Raw genomic sequence first — 20,649 nt, 5'->3', positions numbered from 1 at the left:
CACTTTTGGTTTTCCAGATTTGTTTTTTGTGACTTTTTTATTCAAATAGTCGTTCACAGTCGACATGCCTGTTGCACATTAACCTCTAAAAAAATGAAAACTAAAAAATATTGTTTTGTAAAAAAAAAATTCTGAAACTGTCACGACCTCGCCCATTCATTTGGGAATGCAAAGCACTTCGAACAAGTTTTCTATCGTGTTTTATAAGTCGCTCAAGCTCGGTACAAGCGGAACAGAAAGAAAATTTAATAAATAAAAAAGTTATCAAAATATTATCTTGAAATTTTTATGGTGTTATCACAGAAGCATTTCCAGTTGCTGTGCCAATTTTCATCAAAATCCACAAAGAAATAAAAAAGTTGATTTTGAAAGCCACGTCCCCCCTTAAGCAGCTTTTCAATGATAGATCCTTCTTTTGTGCTGCAGCGTTAAAAAATCGGCTTAAAAAAAACATCAGCGTTCTGCTTTTCCACCAAGCATACTTATAAATAAACAGTTATAAGATAAGGGACTAAAGTAAACCCTTTACCTTTAATTTTTGAAGTACAGTTGAAGCTCGTTACAACAAAGTTGTATCATGACAGTAATGTTTAGTTCGTTATATCCGATATTCGTTGTAGCAGTAGAGCTAAAAATCGGTTCAGACCAATCTGGCTCCCGCAGTAATCCTTGACACAAAAACGCATTATTTTAATCTTCGAACCTCCTCTAAACGAGGTAACGCTCATCTTTCTCCTTGTGGCATTTCAAGCTCAGTGAACCAGAACATGAAACGGGAAATTACAGCAGAACAAAGTTCATTTGACAAAACAGGCCTGCGTTCCTATTTTTTCACAGAAGGATGTGATCTTTGTCTGGTGGCTATTCACAGCACTGAGCAGGATGAACTTTTTCACAGTGTCCACGAACAAAGGGGCCCTTTTTTACTTCTGCAGTTTTGGACGCCAGGAGTTTTTCCCAGTAGCTTCTCAGCCTACTGGTAAAATGTTTCTTCGTTATAGCCGATAGTGTGTGCGGCGCTCAGAGTTTCACTTTCGTTATAAAAGAATAAGTGTCATTGAAATGAAGCGTGACCAACCAAAGTTTGTATTTGGTTCACTATAGCCGATAATTCGCTATATCAGTGTTCATTATAACCAGGTTCAGGTGTGATGTTAATGGTACAGACGGCAAGGTAAAAGACTACAAGAAAAGTCAAAGGGATTTTAGCCTAACTTTAACGCCCCAAGGCGACTGGAGGTAATGTTGAAAGAGTTGATGTTCGCGGGTTCGATTCCCGGCCGCGGCGGCCGTTTTCTGATGGAGGCGAAAAGCAACAATGCCCGTGTGTACAAGCAAAAACGAGATTTCGGCGCACGTTAAAGATCCCCAGGTGGCCAAAATTAATCCGGAGCCCTCAAAACCCTACAATCAATCAAATCAATCAAAGGGTCGATGTCTTGCTGTCTTTTCTGCCCTTGGCATAGCAGTTTTCCAAGTCTGTCAACGAAGTCTGTCCTCCTCCTCCTCCTCCCCCTGTTTTCCCACAGGCCCTTTCCCACTGTGCGACAGCACTACCCCGACTTCACCACTCGCGACATCCACCGGAATTACGTGGACTGTGTCCGCTGGCTGGGGAACTTCGTCCTGTCCAAGGTAACCGCTGCCAAAGCAAAGGCATGTGCGATGCAGAAGGCACCACTGTTTGGTCAAGTAATGGGTAAAAATCTCAGGTATGGCTTCCGCAAAAAGAATTTCACGCATAATACAGTGTAGACCGCTTATAACGTATGCCACGGGAGCCACAAAAATCTGCACTGTAAGCAGTACCGCACTACAAACAAAACATGCGCGAATCCCACCACATGGCAACCTGCCTTTCAATCATTCTTTGTTGATCATCACTCAAATTAACGGCACTTGAAAACATAGAAGTGGTCTTTATTCCCTTTATTTTTTTTTTTCCCACACCAGCCACTGCTGCAGGGTCTTACAAACCGTGGTCACGGCTTGACCTTCATGTGTGTTTGTGTTTTGAGGGAGCACGACTGGGTTTCATGATGAGTATGAATGGATGCCGCAGGACAACGTGATAAGGATGCAAGGGAGATTCTTTTTTTACCCCTGCTTACATTCGCAATGCCGAAGGCCGTTGCTTATCAGCACTACGTACAGGTAATGGAATGTTGTGGCTCGCAATCTCCAGATATTCAAAAAGAGAGAGAGGGCGGTTGCTTATCTGCACATCGTTCGAATAGAAAAATCTTACAGTGAGGGGGGGTGCGCTCGCAATTGTGGTTGTCATGCGAGCACAAACGGAACGTGCGAATTAAAAGCTGCCTATTTTTTTCTCTTGGCTGTAGAAGTTAGAGGAGAGCAGGGAGTGGGCGCCGTGTCAGATGGCTCATTGCGGTTTTTTTTTTTCGTTCTCACAACCCTAAAACAATGCTCCAGCTGCACCAGTCGATCAGCGCACCGACGAAAGCACTGCATTCAGCCAGCTGTGTTTTAAGCGGTATGCTTATACATTGAGTTCTATGGAAGGCAAACCAGTGGCCACAAAAACCGCGTTATATTTGTCCTGCGCTATAAGTGGTTACGTTATAAATGGTCCACACTGTATAAACATATCAAAAGATTTTTGACCGAAATTGGCACAAGTGCGTGATAATAAACTTGCAGGGCGGGCAAACTTGCTTTGCCTGAAGTCTCGACGCTTTTGTGTCAAAAAAGCTTCATTGTGGTTCCTACGAGTGCAAAACTAGAGAAAATTAGGTTGTTCCAATGTCCTATATAGAAAATAAAAGGAACATCGCTTTGCGCATCTTTTGATGAAAAAAGCCGGGGATATTTGAGCACGCAGCTGGGCTTTCTCATCTAGGGTGGAGTGCTCACTACAGAAGCTTGAGTGTGACCGTGTTTTTATCAGAATTGAGAGAGTAGCACCAGGGCAGAGTTGGCCCAATGCCATGGAGGTAAGAGGCACTCCCCAAAAGCACCTTTCTCTTACTGTTTGGCTGCACGCACGTCACCCGAGCAGTGCGGGAAAGCCCATAGCCAGTAGCGGAGAACGCAGTGCGTTTGTAGCAGTCAATCTCAAGCGCTCCAGGTACCCAAGGGCCACAGGACCCCCCTTCTGGTGCCTTTGTTATGTGCCCCACTAAGCTCACACGTGCCTCCCCCCCCTGCTGTCTTCTGTGCAGTCGTGCGAGAACTGCATCGTGTGCTGGAAGCCCGGCCTGCTGGAGCAGCTGGAGGTGCGGCACACGGACACCAGCGTGACTGTGCTGCACCGGTTCGAGTACCGCGAGTGCAACATCTGGTTCATGCGCTTCTCCATGGACTTCGAGCAGAAGGCCAGTTGGTTTGCTTGCGCCCTCTGCTTGCCCCGTCTCCTTTGTGCCGAGGGCATTTTGTCACACCAGTCGTGTCACTGCCAAGTGCGCCATCTCGCGCTGGGCTGCCGGCCGTGAGGAACAGCATGGGCGCTAGGTGGGAATTTGAGGGATTGCCAATCCGGAGTGGGATGCCATATTATTTGCTCTGACATTAAAGAATCATCAAAACTTTCATTACCCATACTGAAATTGTATGTCACGCTCTCTGAATGTCCAAACACTGTCAACTTAGCACTACTACTTTTGGAATACAGGTACATCACAAAACAAGAACTTGTCTTCCTGTAGAGAAGCCATCAGGCAGGTTTTAACATCTACTATGGATACATTCAATCTTTCCAACGTTTACATTGGTATTAGTTCTCACACAGTCGAACCCCACTACAATGAACTCCACCTCTATGAAATATTTCCAATTTCCCTTCAGTTAGCCATAGAAGTCAGTGCAACAAAGTCCTCACCACAACGAACCATTTGTCCGGCTTGTTTTCGCTTCAACAAAATTTTCGCTCAGTGGGGCTGGGTTTGAACACATATTTTACGATAAAATTAGCATTAGGCCAACCATCAGTAGCTTTTATGCATTCAGGGCACTTTGCTTCACCGATAACGTGCGCCGTGTGCCCACACCACCACCCATAAACAAAAACAAACTCTTTATGGAGGCCATCGTTATGCTGCTGTTACAGGAGGCACAGATGCGGTTCACCAAGTTAGAGCTACAGCCAATCCATATCCAGTTGAAATCACACAAATGTGTTTTGCTGGCACTGCTCTGTCATGTATGCGTTGTGAACAGCTGTCATTGCAGTTTTCCTTCTACCATTCTTCAGACTCAAGAGCAAGAATAGTCTCTTCATGTTTAGTTTTGAATCTGCGTCATCTTTGAACCTGCGTCAACCTGCGTCATCCTCATGTTTAGTCTTCAACCAGCGTCATAAACGTGCACGCGGCTTGCCAAACAAGGTCAGATGCCACCATGTCCAGTCAGCCCTCGAGAAAATGGTGGCTGGTCCTAGCTGGTTTACGGCCAAATTCCCAGGTGGGCGCTGCTTGGAATTTGGTTGGGAATTTGGACCAGCTACCATTTTTTTGAGGGAGAGGATAAGATAACGTGCGCATCCCGTGCCGCAAGTGAGAGGGCTTCCAACGGTTTAGCAGCTATCTGCAAGTAATCAGCTCAGTAGATATGCCTTGCTGTACAGCAGTATGTTTTGCAACTGCATTTCTCCCCTCGTAGCGCGTTCTTTACATGCGGGAAAAAAACAAGATCATTGGTATGTTTGTTATCCGAATAAACACGACGTAATTGCACGTCACTCCTTTTTCTAAACATTGCATTATGCGGTCAATGATGCAGATTGTATACAGCGCTATGTTTTTTTGCCCTTTCGTGGTGTGTTGGGGGAGATTTTGCCTCAACGAATTTCCCCCTTTAATAAAATTTTTCGCACATCCTGTTGATTTCTTTGTTGCGGAGTTTGACTTCCCTAGCTTTAGAGAGAGCAAGCAAGCTGCAGATGGACACTGTTGGTCACTGAAGTGCATCAGTGCTTTAAAATTTCAAGAAGGAACTGTTTCGTAAAATTGTTTTCTTTTGGCAGAAGTTTATGCGTCTGCTGGTAAATGCAGAAAGTTTGTGATTGAAAATTTGTGTTCTGCATTAGGCTATTTTTCACACCAAGGGGAACACACTGAGAACGGATTTGTACATGTTAGTGCTGCTGAAAAACTGCTGCCTGTTAAATATACCGTATTTACCCGATTCTAACGCGCACCCGATTTTCCTGGCAAAAAAAACGAAAAAACTTGCACCTCCGATTGTAACGCGCACGGAACTTTGTGACCCAGCCAAATGAATGCGAGAGAAATGGGCGATTTATTTCCCGAAGTAAACTCACTCATCTCACTCCTCGTCGCTCTCCGCTGACCACAACATCTCGGCCTCGGTGCCTTCAAGCGCGTTCGCGATGCCACATTTCTGAACGAACGTTCAACCATGGTCTATGGGATCGTGGCCCACGCCTCGCACGCCCATCCCGAGAGCTTCTCCAAAGGTGCACGCTTCAGCCGACCGCTGGTTTTGAACGCGTGGGTTTTGAACGCCGCTGCTGCCATTGCTGTTATCAAGCTTGCAAGTGAAACGATTTGACGACTTGTGTGAACTCCGATAGAAAAGCCTAGGCGCCTAGGCATGCTGCGTCCGAAAAATCGTTGCTAAAAGCTTTGGCGCCATCTAGAGATGGTGATGGCGATGGGTGGGACGAAATTTCCGCTGTTTCGGCAGTTTCGGTTTTGTATCCGATTCTAACGCGCATGCGATTTATCGGCCTATTTTTCCGGAAAAAAAGTGCGCGTTAGAATCGGGTAAATACGGTAAATAATCCTCATTTCTACTGTTGTTGCCAGAAAATTGGATATAAAGCTTTTCAAATTGGCATTTAATAATTTAAATAGCGAGCAGTAATAATTCGGAATGGCAGTTTTTAAGCAGGAAGTGTTGTTTCTGCCCTGCAGACTGTCTCGAATAGCCTATAAAAAAGGAAAAATCAGGTAGCACAGTTGAACATCGTCATGACAGACATCACTTCAAAGGTTTTACAAAGCTACAAGGTTTTTCGTTTCACATTGTCAGTTCCAAAGAACATAAATTATCTACAATAAAGCATAACAAAAATTTGTATTTAATGAAATGCACAATTTAATGAAGCTGTGCCTGCAGCCCTGACTTTGTCGAATAAAAGTTGGACTGCATACTGAACTTATTACTGATGGCATAAGCACTAACGACAAAAGGAAAATCTGTTGTCATTGGTATCTTTTATAAATTGCAACCAATCTGTAGTGCCACGCCACTTCCCGGTCACAGTCTCATGCCGTCGGAAACAGTGACAGCAAGTTGGGGGAAGAGTTACCCTCAGTTTCAGTTGTCTCGATGGACATCTGTCTCAACGATTCCTCTGATGTCGTAACCATCCTGATCTCCTCTCTTGTTTTTTCCTCTCCCAGATTCTAGCACTGGGAAACCAAGTGGGCAAGACCTACGTCTGGGACATTGACGTCGACGACCCGACAACTTGCAGGTTGGTTGTGGCCCAATACTGCTTTCCTGAAAATGAAGTGGGCATTTGTTGCGGCATGGGGGGAAAGAAAAAAAATTTTGAGTACTGCGTTCCAGCTCATTCTTAAACTGGACAGTGGATTCAAAATTCTGTGAAGCTACCACAATGCTGGCTGCATGCCAGATTGCTCCTGGCCAAAGCACACAGCATTGTGTACAGCACAGTACAAGTAGCTGCCTCTACTTCTGCACAAATTTTGTCAATCTGGTCAGTATTGACAGTGTTATTGCTTATTATTAGAGGACTTTTTTATTCCCCCCCCCTCTTGCTTTTCGTTTGTAACACTCTGGAAGGTGCGCTGCACTGGCTTCTGCCGGCCGGCCTGATCTTGTAAACGTTTGCATGCGACTTCCGGCTTTCTGCATTTGTTTCAGAGATGTTCTGCTGAAGCTGCCCAGGATTGTGGCGCGATCTTATTGTGTGCCCAGGGGAAGTTTTAGAGGAGTGCTGACACGAAATTCGCGTGTTAAGTTTTTTTCGCTGCTATGGGTGCCTAAAAGCCCACTGATCATAGAATGGCACATTAGACGGTCAATCGCAGCATAAGTAATTGTTTACTGCCTCGTTTATTTGTGTCAATTTCGATTTCGACTAAACAAACACCGAAGCGACTGCCATAACAGGAAAGCGCTCGTGACGCCACAGGTCTCGTCGCACCACTGCTGGTGTGGAGTGGGTAGGGGAGGAGGAAGAGAGAGAGAGATGGCAAATTCCATTGGAAGAGCAGGGGCACTAAAAAGCACTCCGAAAGTACTCTCTTCTGAGCCGGCGTGTTTCAATGGTCGAACAGGAGTAGGAGCACTGTCATCCAGTGGTAGAGCGGGATGACTTTCGCTGCTGCGAGAGCAGCCGGGAGCAGTCCGATCTGCTCCCGCCTGAAAAGCGGAGTGAGCACAGTACAAAGGAAGTCACAGGACTTTTAACGTCATATCCTCCCCTTTTCGTGTGTGCGTTTTCTTGCTCCCGCGAGTTGTCGCAGCTCAGCGAGCGCGGTGTTACAAAGACAGTGGCGGCACCCAAGTGTGTGTGGTGCTCAGGCTTCAACGATTTTGACGTCGTTGCAGTGGGTTCTGGCAGACCCCGTTCACCTTGCCTGTCGCTATATGCACTAGGGGGGACAGAGGCAGCAAGGCATCGTCGCCTTGCCGAAGTGCTTGGCGTACTAGAGAACGACAGCAGCGATAGCTGCTGGACCTCAACGTCGTAGTCAAGTTCAAGCAGCAGCAGCGGCGATGATGACAAGTGTATGCAGCAGCGTTTTGCCACCTGTTTTCTATGCCGGAACAAAGGCCGAAGGTAGAGGCATATGTTAGAAAGATGGTGTCAAGCTACTCAGACAAAAGAGGTGGGTCATTCAACTTCCAAGCGTGGTGAGATTGCTGAAAGGCCTCCTCGCTCGCTCGTCGTTTTCCCCTCTCCCACCTGCTCTCGGGGTGCGTGCCGTATTCCATCAACAGGTGGAGTTGCCCTGCTCCCAAGTGCCCCCAAGTGTTCTGCCCCCTACTCCTCACTGCACGACGCCATTGCTTTGTTTCTCTCAATGGATTTCTCCAAGAGAGAGAGAGAGAGAGAGAGAGAGAGAGAGCACTCTTTATTTCGACCTGTGGATGTGTGCGTGTGCCTAGATAGGCTGTGGTTTCCATCATCTCCACGTGCCGAGCAGCATGACGTTATACGCTTGGCGGAACAGCACATGCCAACCACAGCGAGCGAATTGGCCACGTCACAAAAGCCCTCATGTCGGCTGTTTGCGGCCAGGAGGAGTACATGGCATCATGCTGATGCTGATTGCAGGGGTGAGACAGCTGCGCATATTGCGCAGTACTGATACAAATGTGTTTTCCTGCGCCGGGCTGCGCCAAAAGCTTGAAATTCACAAAAATTGCGCCAAACTGCTCCAAAACAGTCTGAGAGCCAAGGATTGTACCGCTCCCGTCAGTTTCGGTGGGGAAAAATGCTTACTGACGGCATAATTTTCCAGCACCACAAAGGTGATGCTGTTTGTAAAGGTTTAATCAATTGACCATTTAATAAAAAACCCGCATAAATTTTCCCCGAGATAGTCTTTTCGAAAGTCACAATGTCGGGTTGCACATATTATATTCTGTGAGATTTTAAAGTCTTCCCATCCAAAACCATTGCAAAGTCCTGTAGAAAAAATACTTATGTGTGCTGAGGCGACAAACTACTTGTGCAAGTTGATGAAAAAAACGGCAATTTTCGGAGCGCCGTATCTCCGGAACGACATCACGGGCGCCGCCATCTTGGTGTGGATAAGATTGGGAAACATGGCCGCCGAGCGAAGCAGTTGCTCGTGGTTCAGGCAGAGTGCTCTTCGCCGATTTCTGCCGCGGTTTTGGTTATGAGGCTGGCTGGGTTTACATTTAGTCATTTGGTCTGTTCGGGAAGTTGCGCGACTCGAAAGACGGGAGTTCATCAGAAACGTGGTGCCCACGAATTCGCCGAGTTTCGGCCTTGAGTGTGAGGCGCGGTGCGTGCTTGAAGTAAAATTTCGAACTCATTGCGGTGTTATAAAACGCTGAGTTATTGCTGCCTTTGACAGCGAGTTTGCGAGCAGCGGTAACGATCGACACTGCAGAAGTGGCGGCGCAGGCTACATCGCCGCAAAATGTTCAAGCAGTGTCCGATAGCGGGACGGGCTATTATTGCAGGCTAGTAATAATAGTTCATCTATCTGAAGTGAAATTTAATGCCAAGAGGGAGGTGGCTACATATACCAGCATTACTCAAATTACGATCGTAATGAACGTGCACATTGGGAATTGAAATGGGAGGGCTGGTGGGGTGCGACGACTGTCACCTCGTTTAGCGCAACTTTTGCCGTGGCTCTACATTTGTGTGTAAAGCCTAGTCTAGGATTAGAAAAATAATAATTTCTGCATTCACATGATAGTAAAAATGCTTTGAAATTGCTTGGTTTTTCAATTGGATATTTCCAACAGCGCTCCACGCTATCTATGCATAGAGCCTCAGTATTTAAAAATGGTTTGCAAAAGGGTAGTGGAATAGAAAAAAACTTTATTGAAATGCTGTATCAGTGTTATGTACGTTCAAAACAGATTAAAAAGTGCACTTTTCTCCCCGGAGTCGCCAAAAATTTGATTTTTTAGGCTCCTGAGGTGACGTAATAAATGACGTTCTTCTGCTCCAAATCAAGGTTCTTCTGCTCCAAAATCGAGATTTCGCTGCTCCAAAAACTGCTCCCAAATCTGATTCAGCTGTCTCACCCCTGTGATTGCGAAAGGGTGTCTGTTCTGAACTTTCTCGTGTGTGCCAAGATTGAAGTGGATTTAAAAGATGTTATACTGAACGGTTACTGTTGAAACTTGCCGGGAGATATCTCCATATGCAAAGGAAGCCTTTTACTTAGTTATTCCAGCTTTGAAATTTCGTGTCAGTACTCCTTTAAAATTACTGAGCCCAGTGCTTGCGAGTTGCATTCACTGCGGCCTTGCGTACAAGCTATTTGGCAGAGCTTCTTCACACAAGCTCAAGCCAACGTACGCTGGGTTGAATTGTGGTGGTTTTCTGCTTTGCTCAATTGCCGTCTGATATGGCTGTAGCGATCGATGAATCATCCATCAACAGGGCCAATGCTTCAAGTTTCTGAAGGGTGTTGCGAACATGTAGATTAATATCTGAATGTGTAATTGAGTCCTTTTGCATTCACGGGGAATCACAATTGCAGAGAAAGGGAAGGCCAGTGCACCGAAAGCCGCAGTACTCCCACAGCTCATTGAGATGTCTAGATGCGCACCACTGCGGCCCGTAAATGGTGCTTTTCATCCGATATACCCGCACAATTTATTTTCCCAAAGTACCTGAATGGTCTTCCATAAAGACTTGTGATAAGATACCATTGAAAAAAAGGACAAACATAGGTAAACAAAAAAGCACGCAAACGTGTCGCGGGTGATACTGGCTAGCAAAAAGTTTCGCGTGAACGGAGAGACGGCAAGGACAACACCTGTGTGTTATTGAGAGGGCCCGATAAACACTGACCGATAACAGGGACTTCTGCTCTGTGGTGTGTAAACCCTAGATGATGCGAAATCGCAGCAAAAGGTGGTGGGGGTCTGAAATAAGGACGAGAAAGTAGTGGCTAATTTTGCAGCAAATTGGTTACTGGACATGGAAAGTCGTACGAGAAAGATGGGTCAATCTGACGTGCACACCTTTTTTGTAAATGGCTGGTGCATTTAACCCTTCGCAGGGCAAAACTTTTATCCACTTTGCGGCTGTCGTGGTCCGAAATTATTTTGCCAGTTTCTGGCGCTGCGAAGAAAAACACAAACTATGCAAGAAAAACGCACATGATATTTAGTTTTTTCTCTTGCATTCTGCACGCCTTTACCGATACTTGAGCTGTTGTTTCCGTCGAATCACTCTCATCACATTTGATGGAGGTATGCAATGCTCTTCCTCACTAAAGACATCATCGCTTTTGCTAAATGCACCACTGTAAAACGCATGCGGTGAGAACACAGTCATACTTCTCAGCAAGCAGCACGCAAGTGAGTACGTTCTGGGATCCAGAAGGCCGTACTGTACTGAACATTGTGCCACCCGCTAGTGTGAAAATCGGTGAATTTCAGCAAAGTTCACTTATCCCTCAAGAGATGGCTCATAATGTATGCAAAGAATGCGCGCGCTATCCCTCAAAAGATGATACATCCTGTATACAAAGAATGCGTGCGCATCGCAGTGAGAAAAACTGCAAAATTTAACCCCGAACACCCTTGTTGGACGGTGCCCGACAGCGCAGCACTTCGACAGTATTGCGTTGTCGGGCAGGGCCCGACAATGGACCACAGTGTTAATAGCAGGCATTTTATACGCAAGTGCAGTGAAACCTCACTGCTCACAGTGTCGTCGAAAAAGGACCTTTTCTTTCACCATGACATCGTCATAATGATTGTCTAACTCATTTGCAATTAGTTTGTTGCATAGATTAATGTATTATGGTCTGTTTTGCTTAATGGGTTCAATTGCAGTGCTTTGAGTGCATGAAAATGGTTCTGCCAGATGCCAGGAAATGTTGCACTAACTTTGCGAGCACTCAATGGGGACGCCATGAAAAAAAAAAAAATTACACAAAGACCATCTTTGTGTCCCCGTTCGTGAATGTTAACCAACTAGCCCGCGTTTCTGTGTTACTGAAAGGGGCTGACCTGATGCCGTGCTGATTTAATTGTGAGTGTGAAACACTCACGACACAGCATATAGCTGCAAGTAATGAAACAGTCGCTATGTTTGGCCGTAGAGAAATATGGAGAGCAAGGGAAAGGGGCGAGTGATGGAAAAAGAAAAAGCCACCTCTTTTAGGTGTCTCATTTCAAGCCTTGCATAGTATCAAAAAAGTGTTATCCAAAGAACACAAATAAAAAGAATTATGTGAAACATTAGGGAGTAAAGAATGGCAAGTGCTCAAGTGTTGGCACAAAATCACTGGGAATTTTTGCTTCGTTATTGCTCAGATTCCCCCGTGACTTCAAAAATATTTGTTAAAAAATGGAGAGAAAAATCTAAATTCGCTCGGTTCTGAAATACCCAGCTGCCTCTGCTTGTTCACCAAGCTTCGTCCAGGTGATGTTTGATGACCGGAAGCGACCTTATTGGCACCGAGTCAGAAAAGTGCTGATCAAGTTGACGGGGGTTATATGGTGTTCCCGTTTCCCTTCCCTTCCCTTCTTTTCTCTGTGCAGGAGCTCGGTGCTGACGCACCCCAAATGCACGAGCCCCGTGCGGCAGACCAACCTTAATCGAGACGGCAGCATTCTTCTCTGCATCTGTGACGACGCCACCATCTGGCGCTGGGACCGCGTCAGCCGCTGACCGCCCCCCCAGTCACTCCCATCCGCTTCCTACAACCACCCACAGGGAAATCTGACGACGCCTGTCCGCTAGACTGTTCAACCATGTGGTCTCTATGTCACTGCCCATATGCCTGACAGATTACTGTTTGCTGCCTGCTGGTCTGAGCGAAGTTTGTGCCTTATGCAGACCACCACGGCGCTACTGTGGAGAATACTAATAGCTAGTCTGGTTTGAGATTTGGAAGGACTTTTGGGAGACAGTCCTCAACCTCACTTGTGACTGCACTGTAGTGCAGTGCCTGGTGACCTTAGTCACTTTGCTCCTACACTTTGGTGGGGTTCAGTTATCACATATACTGCATTGCAGATGAGTGCCATGCCAGTGGTTGCTTCTACGTCGAGCTAATCGAACGAAAACGAAGAAGCCCCCCTTCACTGTTCGCTCGCAGAATGCTCTGACTACTTCGGTTCCTTGTTCCTGTGCTTGGTGCAACCAAAACTGCTTCCCTCTCTTGAATTATACCTCGAGAGTAGGCGTCTCCATTTTGCCATCTGCATAACCATATTTCAAGGCATTTTGAACTTTTGTTGGCACTGTAGTTATCACTGGTGTATTGTTCAAGGTGGCATCCTTCATGAGTCACTCGCACGAAGCATCCATGCACTGGCCATGAGTGGGCCGTCATCAGCGTCGCATCACTTATGTATTGGTTGGCTGAAGCCCCTAGCAGCAGCGACCGTAGTGCTTGCACTTTTGAGGAAGCCGGGAAGGAGGCTGCGGTCCAGCAGTCAATGCCACACAAGTCATGATGCTGAATAAATGCATAGACTTAGAGCAAAGCTACACACTTACTCTTCTTGTTTTGTTTTTTTTTTTTACAAAAAAAAAAAAACAACAAACAAGAAACAGCGTAGTGGCTGGAAATCTCAGGGCAGTAATGTCTTCTTCATATCAACTTCATGAATGCTCAGTCAACTGAAGCTTGAGTGAATATAGAAACTACTGAAAGTAGTATGGAAGTTAGATTTCATATTGCAGGCATCATTGCCTTTTTGCTGGAGGGATAAGCTTAGGGCCTGTAGTCCTTGCTGTGTGCAGATGCTTCCCTTTCTTGGCTAACCAGTCTATACAGCGATATCTTACTGCTGTGCACTGCAGTGATGTTCTGTCGATGCTGTGATTTCTCTCTTGGTGGTTGTAGGAGACTTGCCATACCCCCCCCTCCCCCAAAACTTCCCAATCGTTCGTTACACAAATCGTTCTTCACCCACCGTCACACCCATTGCCACACGTTGCTCACAGCTCGGAAATTGTGACATTCCGAAAATCTGACTGCAACAATGCAGCTGGCCAAATAAAAGATCTCAGCATCTTCCTAGCGTGTTTTTACTAGTTTGTTACAATTCAGTAGCTTTGCTTTTGCCTCTTTCAGCCTTTCTTGCTTTTCAAAAGTTTTTGCACACAATATTGCATCTTCTGATGAAAGGGGCGGGACTGGCTGACTACAAATAGCACGGCAGTTTTGGAAGCACTCGGTGCTGCCTCTGCTTATTCAGATCTGCACTTTCAATTAGAAATGTCTCAGCGGCGGCAACATTGTCTCCTGTCGAGCAAAATATTTTATGCGGTGCGGGAGACCACGTCTTTCAAATGAAACGAAAGTTTTATGCTGTCTGTAGGGTCTGTTTAAAATGCACAGAAAGTCTTCTTGCAGATGCAACGTCATCACGCAAGCCTTCCAACTTTCACGAGCAAGCATAAATGAAATCTTTTGACAGTGAGCCACAAGAACTTGAGGTACATGCCTGCGGTCCGAGTGCTTGTAGTGTAGCCGTGATCACTTGTAGACTGTAATGACACGTCCAGTGCAGCGACCCGCAAGTCCCCAGACCCCGGCTATGACACTTGGTGGCAGCGGTGGGGTTAGTGCAGCACAGAGTCATGCGGTGAGGGTGAGTGCCTGGCTTTCCTTCTATGAGGCATCGGATATAATATTATAGGTGAAAACCTAGGTTCAGCCTAGGTTTTCGCTACAACCGATAGTGTGATTTCAACTGCCCAGGCATTTTGGGGTTAAAATCATCACTCAGAAGAAAGCAGCTTTCGTCATGGATCTGAACAAGTTACAGGAGCCCGATCTCATACTTGTCTACGATCAGTTAGGGGAAACATGCAGGAAGCCACACATCATAGAGGCCATCTAAGCTATTGGTGCTGCCGATGATGAGCTTAAAGGAGCCATGAAGACAAAATACAAGTTGGGTTTATTAGAAAGACTGCTTAGTCCCGATAACAATGATACCAATATCATCGCAACCTTTAAACAAATAACGGAGATATGAAAGAAAACGTGTGAAACAGTGGCGACCCCCTAGCCAATTTCCCGCAACTTTTCTATGACGTCACGGAACCTTGTATGTGCGATTGGCGGCCGCCTAAGTGACATGTAGCGACGACACATGACTGGACGTCTGTAATGGGGCCTCTAGTTCCATTTGATCGCATCACTATAATGCTAACCTGCAGTTAACGCACTTAAAATTATGTTTTATTGTTGGCCCGTATGACGTCATTCTTGCTCATAACATGTCACTGTGGTGCAAAATTTGAAAGTTTTTAAATTCTTGCTTTTTTTTTGTTAAAAAACATCTTTTGGGGCCGTGATGGAGCTGAGTGAAATGATAAATCCTAGTTCTTTCAAATTACACGAAGTTGTATTTTCTCTTCATGGCTCCTTTAAGGAATGCTGGAGTTTCATTGAAGAAAGGCAAAATGAAGCCAAGTTGCACCAAGAGAGAGGGCGAGAAGAGAAGCGGCTCGATCGAGAGAGGGCGAGAGGAGAGAGGGCAAGTGGCATTTAAGTTAAGGGGGGACACTCGCCTTAGAACAACTTCTTTTTATTTTCAAAGAAACTTTGTGAAACTTGCCAGCCTTGCTGCTTTTTCCCCACTGATTTCAAATATGCCATCATTTTTTCTGTCAGTCAATTAGTTCCCAAGATAATGAGAGGTAATTGTCATTTTTGGAGGAAAAGTAGACAAAACAGTGTTGGTCATAAAACTGTAATCTTTATATTTTCCAATACTATGAACCCTGGTGAATGCAATAGGAGAATCGGTCTTTTGATGCATCACTTGGAACTAGTTTTACAGCTCATTAAACTCTAGTGTTTGAAATGGGCACTCAAAATGGTTCCCTGCCACTGGTGCCACCAAGGTTACAGTTTTATGGCTAACACTGCTTTGTCTATTCTTCCTCCAAAAATGGCTAATTGTTGCTAATTATTTTGGGAACTAATTGACTGACTCAAAAAATAATGGCATGTTTGAAATCAGTGGGAAAAAATCAGCAAGACTGGCAAGTTTCACAGAGTTTACTTAAAAATTAAAGGAAGCTGTTTTAAGAGCCTGCGTGGCGTCAGCGTGGCCACGTTGCATGAGGAGCTGAGGGTGGATAACATTTGTAAGGTGTTGATTCATTTGAAGAAAAGGGGGTGGAATGAAAGAATGAACTTTTTAGGAGGGCGTGCTTTGTCACTGCTACCAAGACAGGTGGGGAAGATCACTTGAACCGTTGGGGGTGCCAAGGAAATATTGAACTGAGATTCTGCACATGGCATTTGGGAGTTAAAGCAACGAAAGCTAGACTTCACCGGGAATATGAATGACTAGGCTGCTTCTGCAATGTGGAGCATTTTGTGAGGTCATGCGATGCATGTCAGTGCGTGGGAAAATTGTCCAACTAGTGGAAGGTACCGCTAAAACCGGTTCCGCTGATAACCGAGCCGTTTTGGTGTGTCGTTATTGACACGGTAGGACTGCTTCTTATCACAACTTTATGGCACAAGTATGTGCTGGCAATGCTCTGTCCAGCGACAAAATTTCCCGAGGCGGCTCCCTTCAAGGAGCTTAGTTCCACAAAAGTGGTGGACAGTCTCCTGAGCATTTTTTCACACATAAGTTTCCCCACAAATCGCATAAACCTGATGAAGACATAGACAGGCAAGCAGTCATTTGCCTCACTAAATGGGTACGAAGAGATGCCGGTTGACATCCGTATGTCTGGGGAAGTGATAGTTGAGGCCCTCACTAAGCAAGATGCACAGGCAGTCATCAAAGATGGGAACCGAACGTGTGACCAAGTCACGGATTTGGAGAGTTTCGTAGAAGAGTTCAAGGACTCGTTAAGGACAGGCCGGGAAAAACAGACCTAATAACTTGACGACGTTGAGCTCAGTTCTGACGAGCCTGTCCAAGTTAACCCTTAGCGGGCTTCCCCAAGACAGTTTGATTTAATGAGGGGAGGTAGAAAAGATGTTAAACTTCGAGGTAACTGCAGCCAGTGACAGCAACTTATGCCTCCCCTATGATAATGATGGAGGCCTCGGGAAAAGAGCCACGACCATGCATAGATTACTGGCGACTTAACGCAAAGACGAGGGATCAGCTCCACCCTCTCTTGAACATCAAGGAAAGGATAGAAACCGTCAGCCAGGCCCCCTACATCTCTAACCTTGATCTAATTCGCGGGTACTGGCAGGTGCCTCTGACGGTGCGTGCCAGCCGTTATTGTATTTGTGACCTCTTTGGGATTGCACCACCCCCTTTGCTTAAGTTTCGGACTGAAGAGTGCCCCAGTTTGTTTTTTGCGGCTCATGGACAAGGTGCAGCAGGCCATGAGTGATTTCACATTGACCTACCTCTATGACATGGTCGTCTTTTCTAATTTGTGGAGAGAGCACCTTGAGCATCTCAGAAAGGTGTTGGGAGCGGCCGAGAGAAGCTGGGCTGACGGTGAAAGCCCACAGATGCAAGCTAGGTGGAGCAGAGGTGCCCTATCTCGGGCTTGTGGTAGGGCGCGGAAAACGAAGGCCTTAAGAAGTTGCGGTTGAGGTGGCCGCACCTTACCCCAGACTGAAAACCAAGACGGACGTGCAGGCCTTTTCTAAGGCTTACCTGCTGCTATTGTCGGTACATAAAGAACTACGTTGAACCCCTTTATAAGAGACACGTATCGAGAAGCAGTTTCTGTCTCTTATACGAGAGGTCTCTTATAAGCAGGGAACCATGTTTTCACTAACTGATCAACCCCCAGTTCAATGTGGCCACTGCACGACTAAAATAAGCTCAAAAGAACGCTACAGCAGTTGCAAAAGATTCATTCTAATTTATGTTTTGCCCCCACAATTTATGAAACAGTTCTGAATTTTTGTTTGCTTCATGACTGTATTTACACTGTTCTTTACAACAGCTTCTACCAGCTTTCTCTTTCACTGTTTGCGGAAGATGAAGAATTGTAGACGTCGAGTTCACAAGCCTGATGGCTAGCCAGAGCGCACAGCTTCTTCCGCTGTGTGCTCTGGCTATTCATCAAGTGATTGGGAGAGCCCACTGCACACTCCCAGTATTCTGGCTTGCGCAGAAGCCCGCATGCACGGTCGTGCTCATACGCGTGGCAGTAAGCCTTAACCAGTTTTCTACGTTGCATATCCATTGGCAGGGCTTCTTGTCGTCGTTTTATTGCTGACTGAACCACTGTGTGTTTGCTGAAGTTATAATAAATAGTGACTGCGGGCATCTGTCGCCCCCCTGCATTTCCACAATGGAAGCAACTGCAGCTAGTGACTGGTAGCACTGCATCTGAAGTTAAAATGTCTGTTACAAGCGAGATTGTTGACCAAAAATCAAGGATAACTTGTCCTTTATAACCAACTATTTTCTGCAACCGATGTCTGTTATAAAAGAGGTCAAATTAATGGGAAAAATAGGGTGGGTGAATAGTGTCTCTTGTACCCGATTTTCTCTTACATCCATGTCTCTTATAATGAGGTTCAACTGTATTTGGAAATTGCAAGCCCACTAACTGATGCAGTACGAAAGGACAAGCCCGTGCAACTTGTGTGGGACGAAAGAAAGCTTTGCAATGTTTGAAAGCTTCGCTTGCGAGTGACACCATTCTTGAGGCATCAGATTACGACAGCCCTTTCATCGTGCAGTGTGATGCCAGTGAACGTGGTAAGGGGGTAGTTTTGTTCCAGCAAGACAAAGAGGGGTACAGGCACCCTATAGTATACAGGAGCAGAAATCTTAGTGTTCATGAAGAAGCCTACAGAACTTCAGAAAAGGAGCGTGGGTGCCTAGTGTGGGCAGCACACAAGGTAGATGGAAAGCTGACTCGCGTTTCTGCTTTGAGACTGATAACTGCCCTTTGACATGGCTACAGAGCATGTCACCCAAGAACGGCTGCCTCTGGAGGCAGAGTCTCGGCCTTCAGCAGTGCAGCTTTGGTGTTTGTTCCAAAAGGGGCAAAACGCACTGCAGTGCCGATGGCTTGAGTAGGCCTTCACAGTGATGTGAGCCAGGCACGTGTTGTAAAAAGTGTAAACTTCTTATGCGCAAGTCTCGCTTAAAGAAATAAAAGCTTATATCCACAAAGTTTTGGGCTTTCGTCGCGTTCTGGAAAGGGCTTTAGTGTTATTTCGCTCTTCATTACAAAGATAAGCTTTGATAGCAGATATTTTGTTCTGCTATTGACCCGATGGCTCTGGAGTGAGCCAGGTGCTTATCGTACTGTGCGGTTTTATGTGTATTTGTGTTATCCTGGAAAGTGGTGTAGCAGTACACACCAGTGAGCTGCCCAGACCAGCGAAAGGCTGAGGAACATGGTCCACGTCGGTTCATGCCATTCAACTAGCAGTCGACCCTTCGAGTGACCCATTCTGGCTGCTCATTCTCAGGTTGAGTACCCCTTGCGGGAGTTGAAGCTGTAACGACAGAGGCCAGACAACAAAACACCGGGGCCTCACACGCTGCATCACACGAGCATTTCATACAGCTTCTAGAACCGCCTCAAAGCACGCAATGACCGTTCCCGCAAGCAAAGGGCTCCTCAGAAGCCAAGGAAGCATTTTTCCCCGAACTCGGGGGGGGGTTAAACCAGAAGGCGGAAAAATGCCTACTGCAAAAACAACAAAGCGGAATGCACACGTCTGGCAAACTTGGCAGCCATGGGGGTCAGCAACCTTTGCTGTGGCCCACTTCTGAAGACCACAGATAGTCCCACGACTGAGGCCCTGGAGACGTGGTGCCTGCGCTGTGATTGGTTCATGCAGTAACAGTGAGAGACCCCATAAAATTTGCCGGCCCATTGTTTGACACTCGACCCTGTATGCAGACACCATCTGTATATAAACCGTCTTTTTTTCTCCTTGTCACCCAGCTCTGACCATGGTTTGATGCAGTAAACACCGAGTCCTTGAACCCCTGGCTACGACAATGCTCGAGAAATTTACACCTACCGTTTGATCTCTGAACCCGTTATGTCATGCAAGTCCAAGGCCAACATTCACTATTATCCAATTACGGCCACCCTTTCAAAAAAGAGTAGCGTAAAGGCGGACATCCAAGAGGGCTGAAGCACAGTGGCTTGAGACGCTTGCACCTGCTTAGGGTATTTGTTTCGGTGCGTTTAAGGGGGCACATGGCTCTTTGGGACCAAAAAATTGCTGAAAGAAGCATTTTTTTAGGTATCCTTTATTTTCCCAATTTCCACAGTTTTTCCTGGGAAAATTCTGTACCCAGAACAGTACCAGGTACTTATAAAAGCCATAGAGGTGCAATTTCAACAAAAAAAATAATTTTTCCATAATTCCCGACTTCTGCACCACGAGTGGTATCGCAGTGATAGTAAAATCTCCAGAGGTATATCCCAGCATGTAGTGCAGCTATGAAGATCACTTCTTTTGCACTGTGAAGCTGAATGTTTAAACCATCCAATAAGGGAAGCAGATTTTGCGTTTTATGCTTCAGTAGTTGTTTAATTAGCATTGTTTTTAATTTGTTAGCAGAAGTACCTCAAACCAAGAAGTTAGGATTGATGTAATCTTGTATGTGATTGCAAAACACACAAAAAAACTGCTTCCCATATTTCATTCTCCAGAACCTCTGGTATCTATTGATACCTCACTGGTAATTTTTTGTTGAAAAGGTTTTCCCTGTTGTGCTCAAAAACAATCAAGGATGATTTTTAATTAATGCCAAAACTAATTACCTCAAATCAAAAACAATTGGATATTTTAAATAGCTAAAAAAACTGAATAAGCCCATGAGGCTTCATCAAAATTGGTTGGAAAGCAAAAAAAAGTTTCAGTGTGCCCCTTAAGTGTAGTGAAGTGCAGATTAATATTTTTTTTTACATTTCGCATGTGTTGTTTGCACTCCCTCTCTCCATGCTGAGAGAGGGAGTGCAAAACTGCAGCAAAGCGCACTCTCACATGACTCGCGTTCTGCCAGCAGCCACATTTTATTCACACT

At 45.8% G+C, this 20,649-nt stretch overlaps 1 protein-coding gene across 1 annotated transcript in view; it reads left to right on the top strand.

The window, feature by feature from the left end:
* Positions 1-13,208, top strand: part of LOC144153619 (polycomb protein EED-like) — a 33,965-nt gene extending 20,757 nt beyond the window's left edge. Inside the window, exons 9-12 of the mRNA XM_077685269.1 lie at positions 1,530-1,635; positions 3,183-3,335; positions 6,387-6,460; positions 12,226-13,208. Coding sequence (XP_077541395.1) covers positions 1,530-1,635; positions 3,183-3,335; positions 6,387-6,460; positions 12,226-12,355 — 463 coding nt within the window. The 3' untranslated portion in view covers positions 12,356-13,208. The remainder of the gene's footprint in view (positions 1-1,529; positions 1,636-3,182; positions 3,336-6,386; positions 6,461-12,225) is intronic.
* Positions 13,209-20,649: the final 7,441 nt, after the last annotated feature.

This window comes from Haemaphysalis longicornis, unplaced genomic scaffold, assembly GCF_048455015.1.
Source record: "Haemaphysalis longicornis isolate Haplotype H1 unplaced genomic scaffold, Haemaphysalis longicornis Haplotype H1 scaffold_9, whole genome shotgun sequence".
Lineage (NCBI taxonomy): Eukaryota > Metazoa > Arthropoda > Arachnida > Ixodida > Ixodidae > Haemaphysalis > Haemaphysalis longicornis.
Note: the sequence above shows the minus strand (reverse complement) of the source record. Positions and strands in the feature narration are given on the sequence as shown.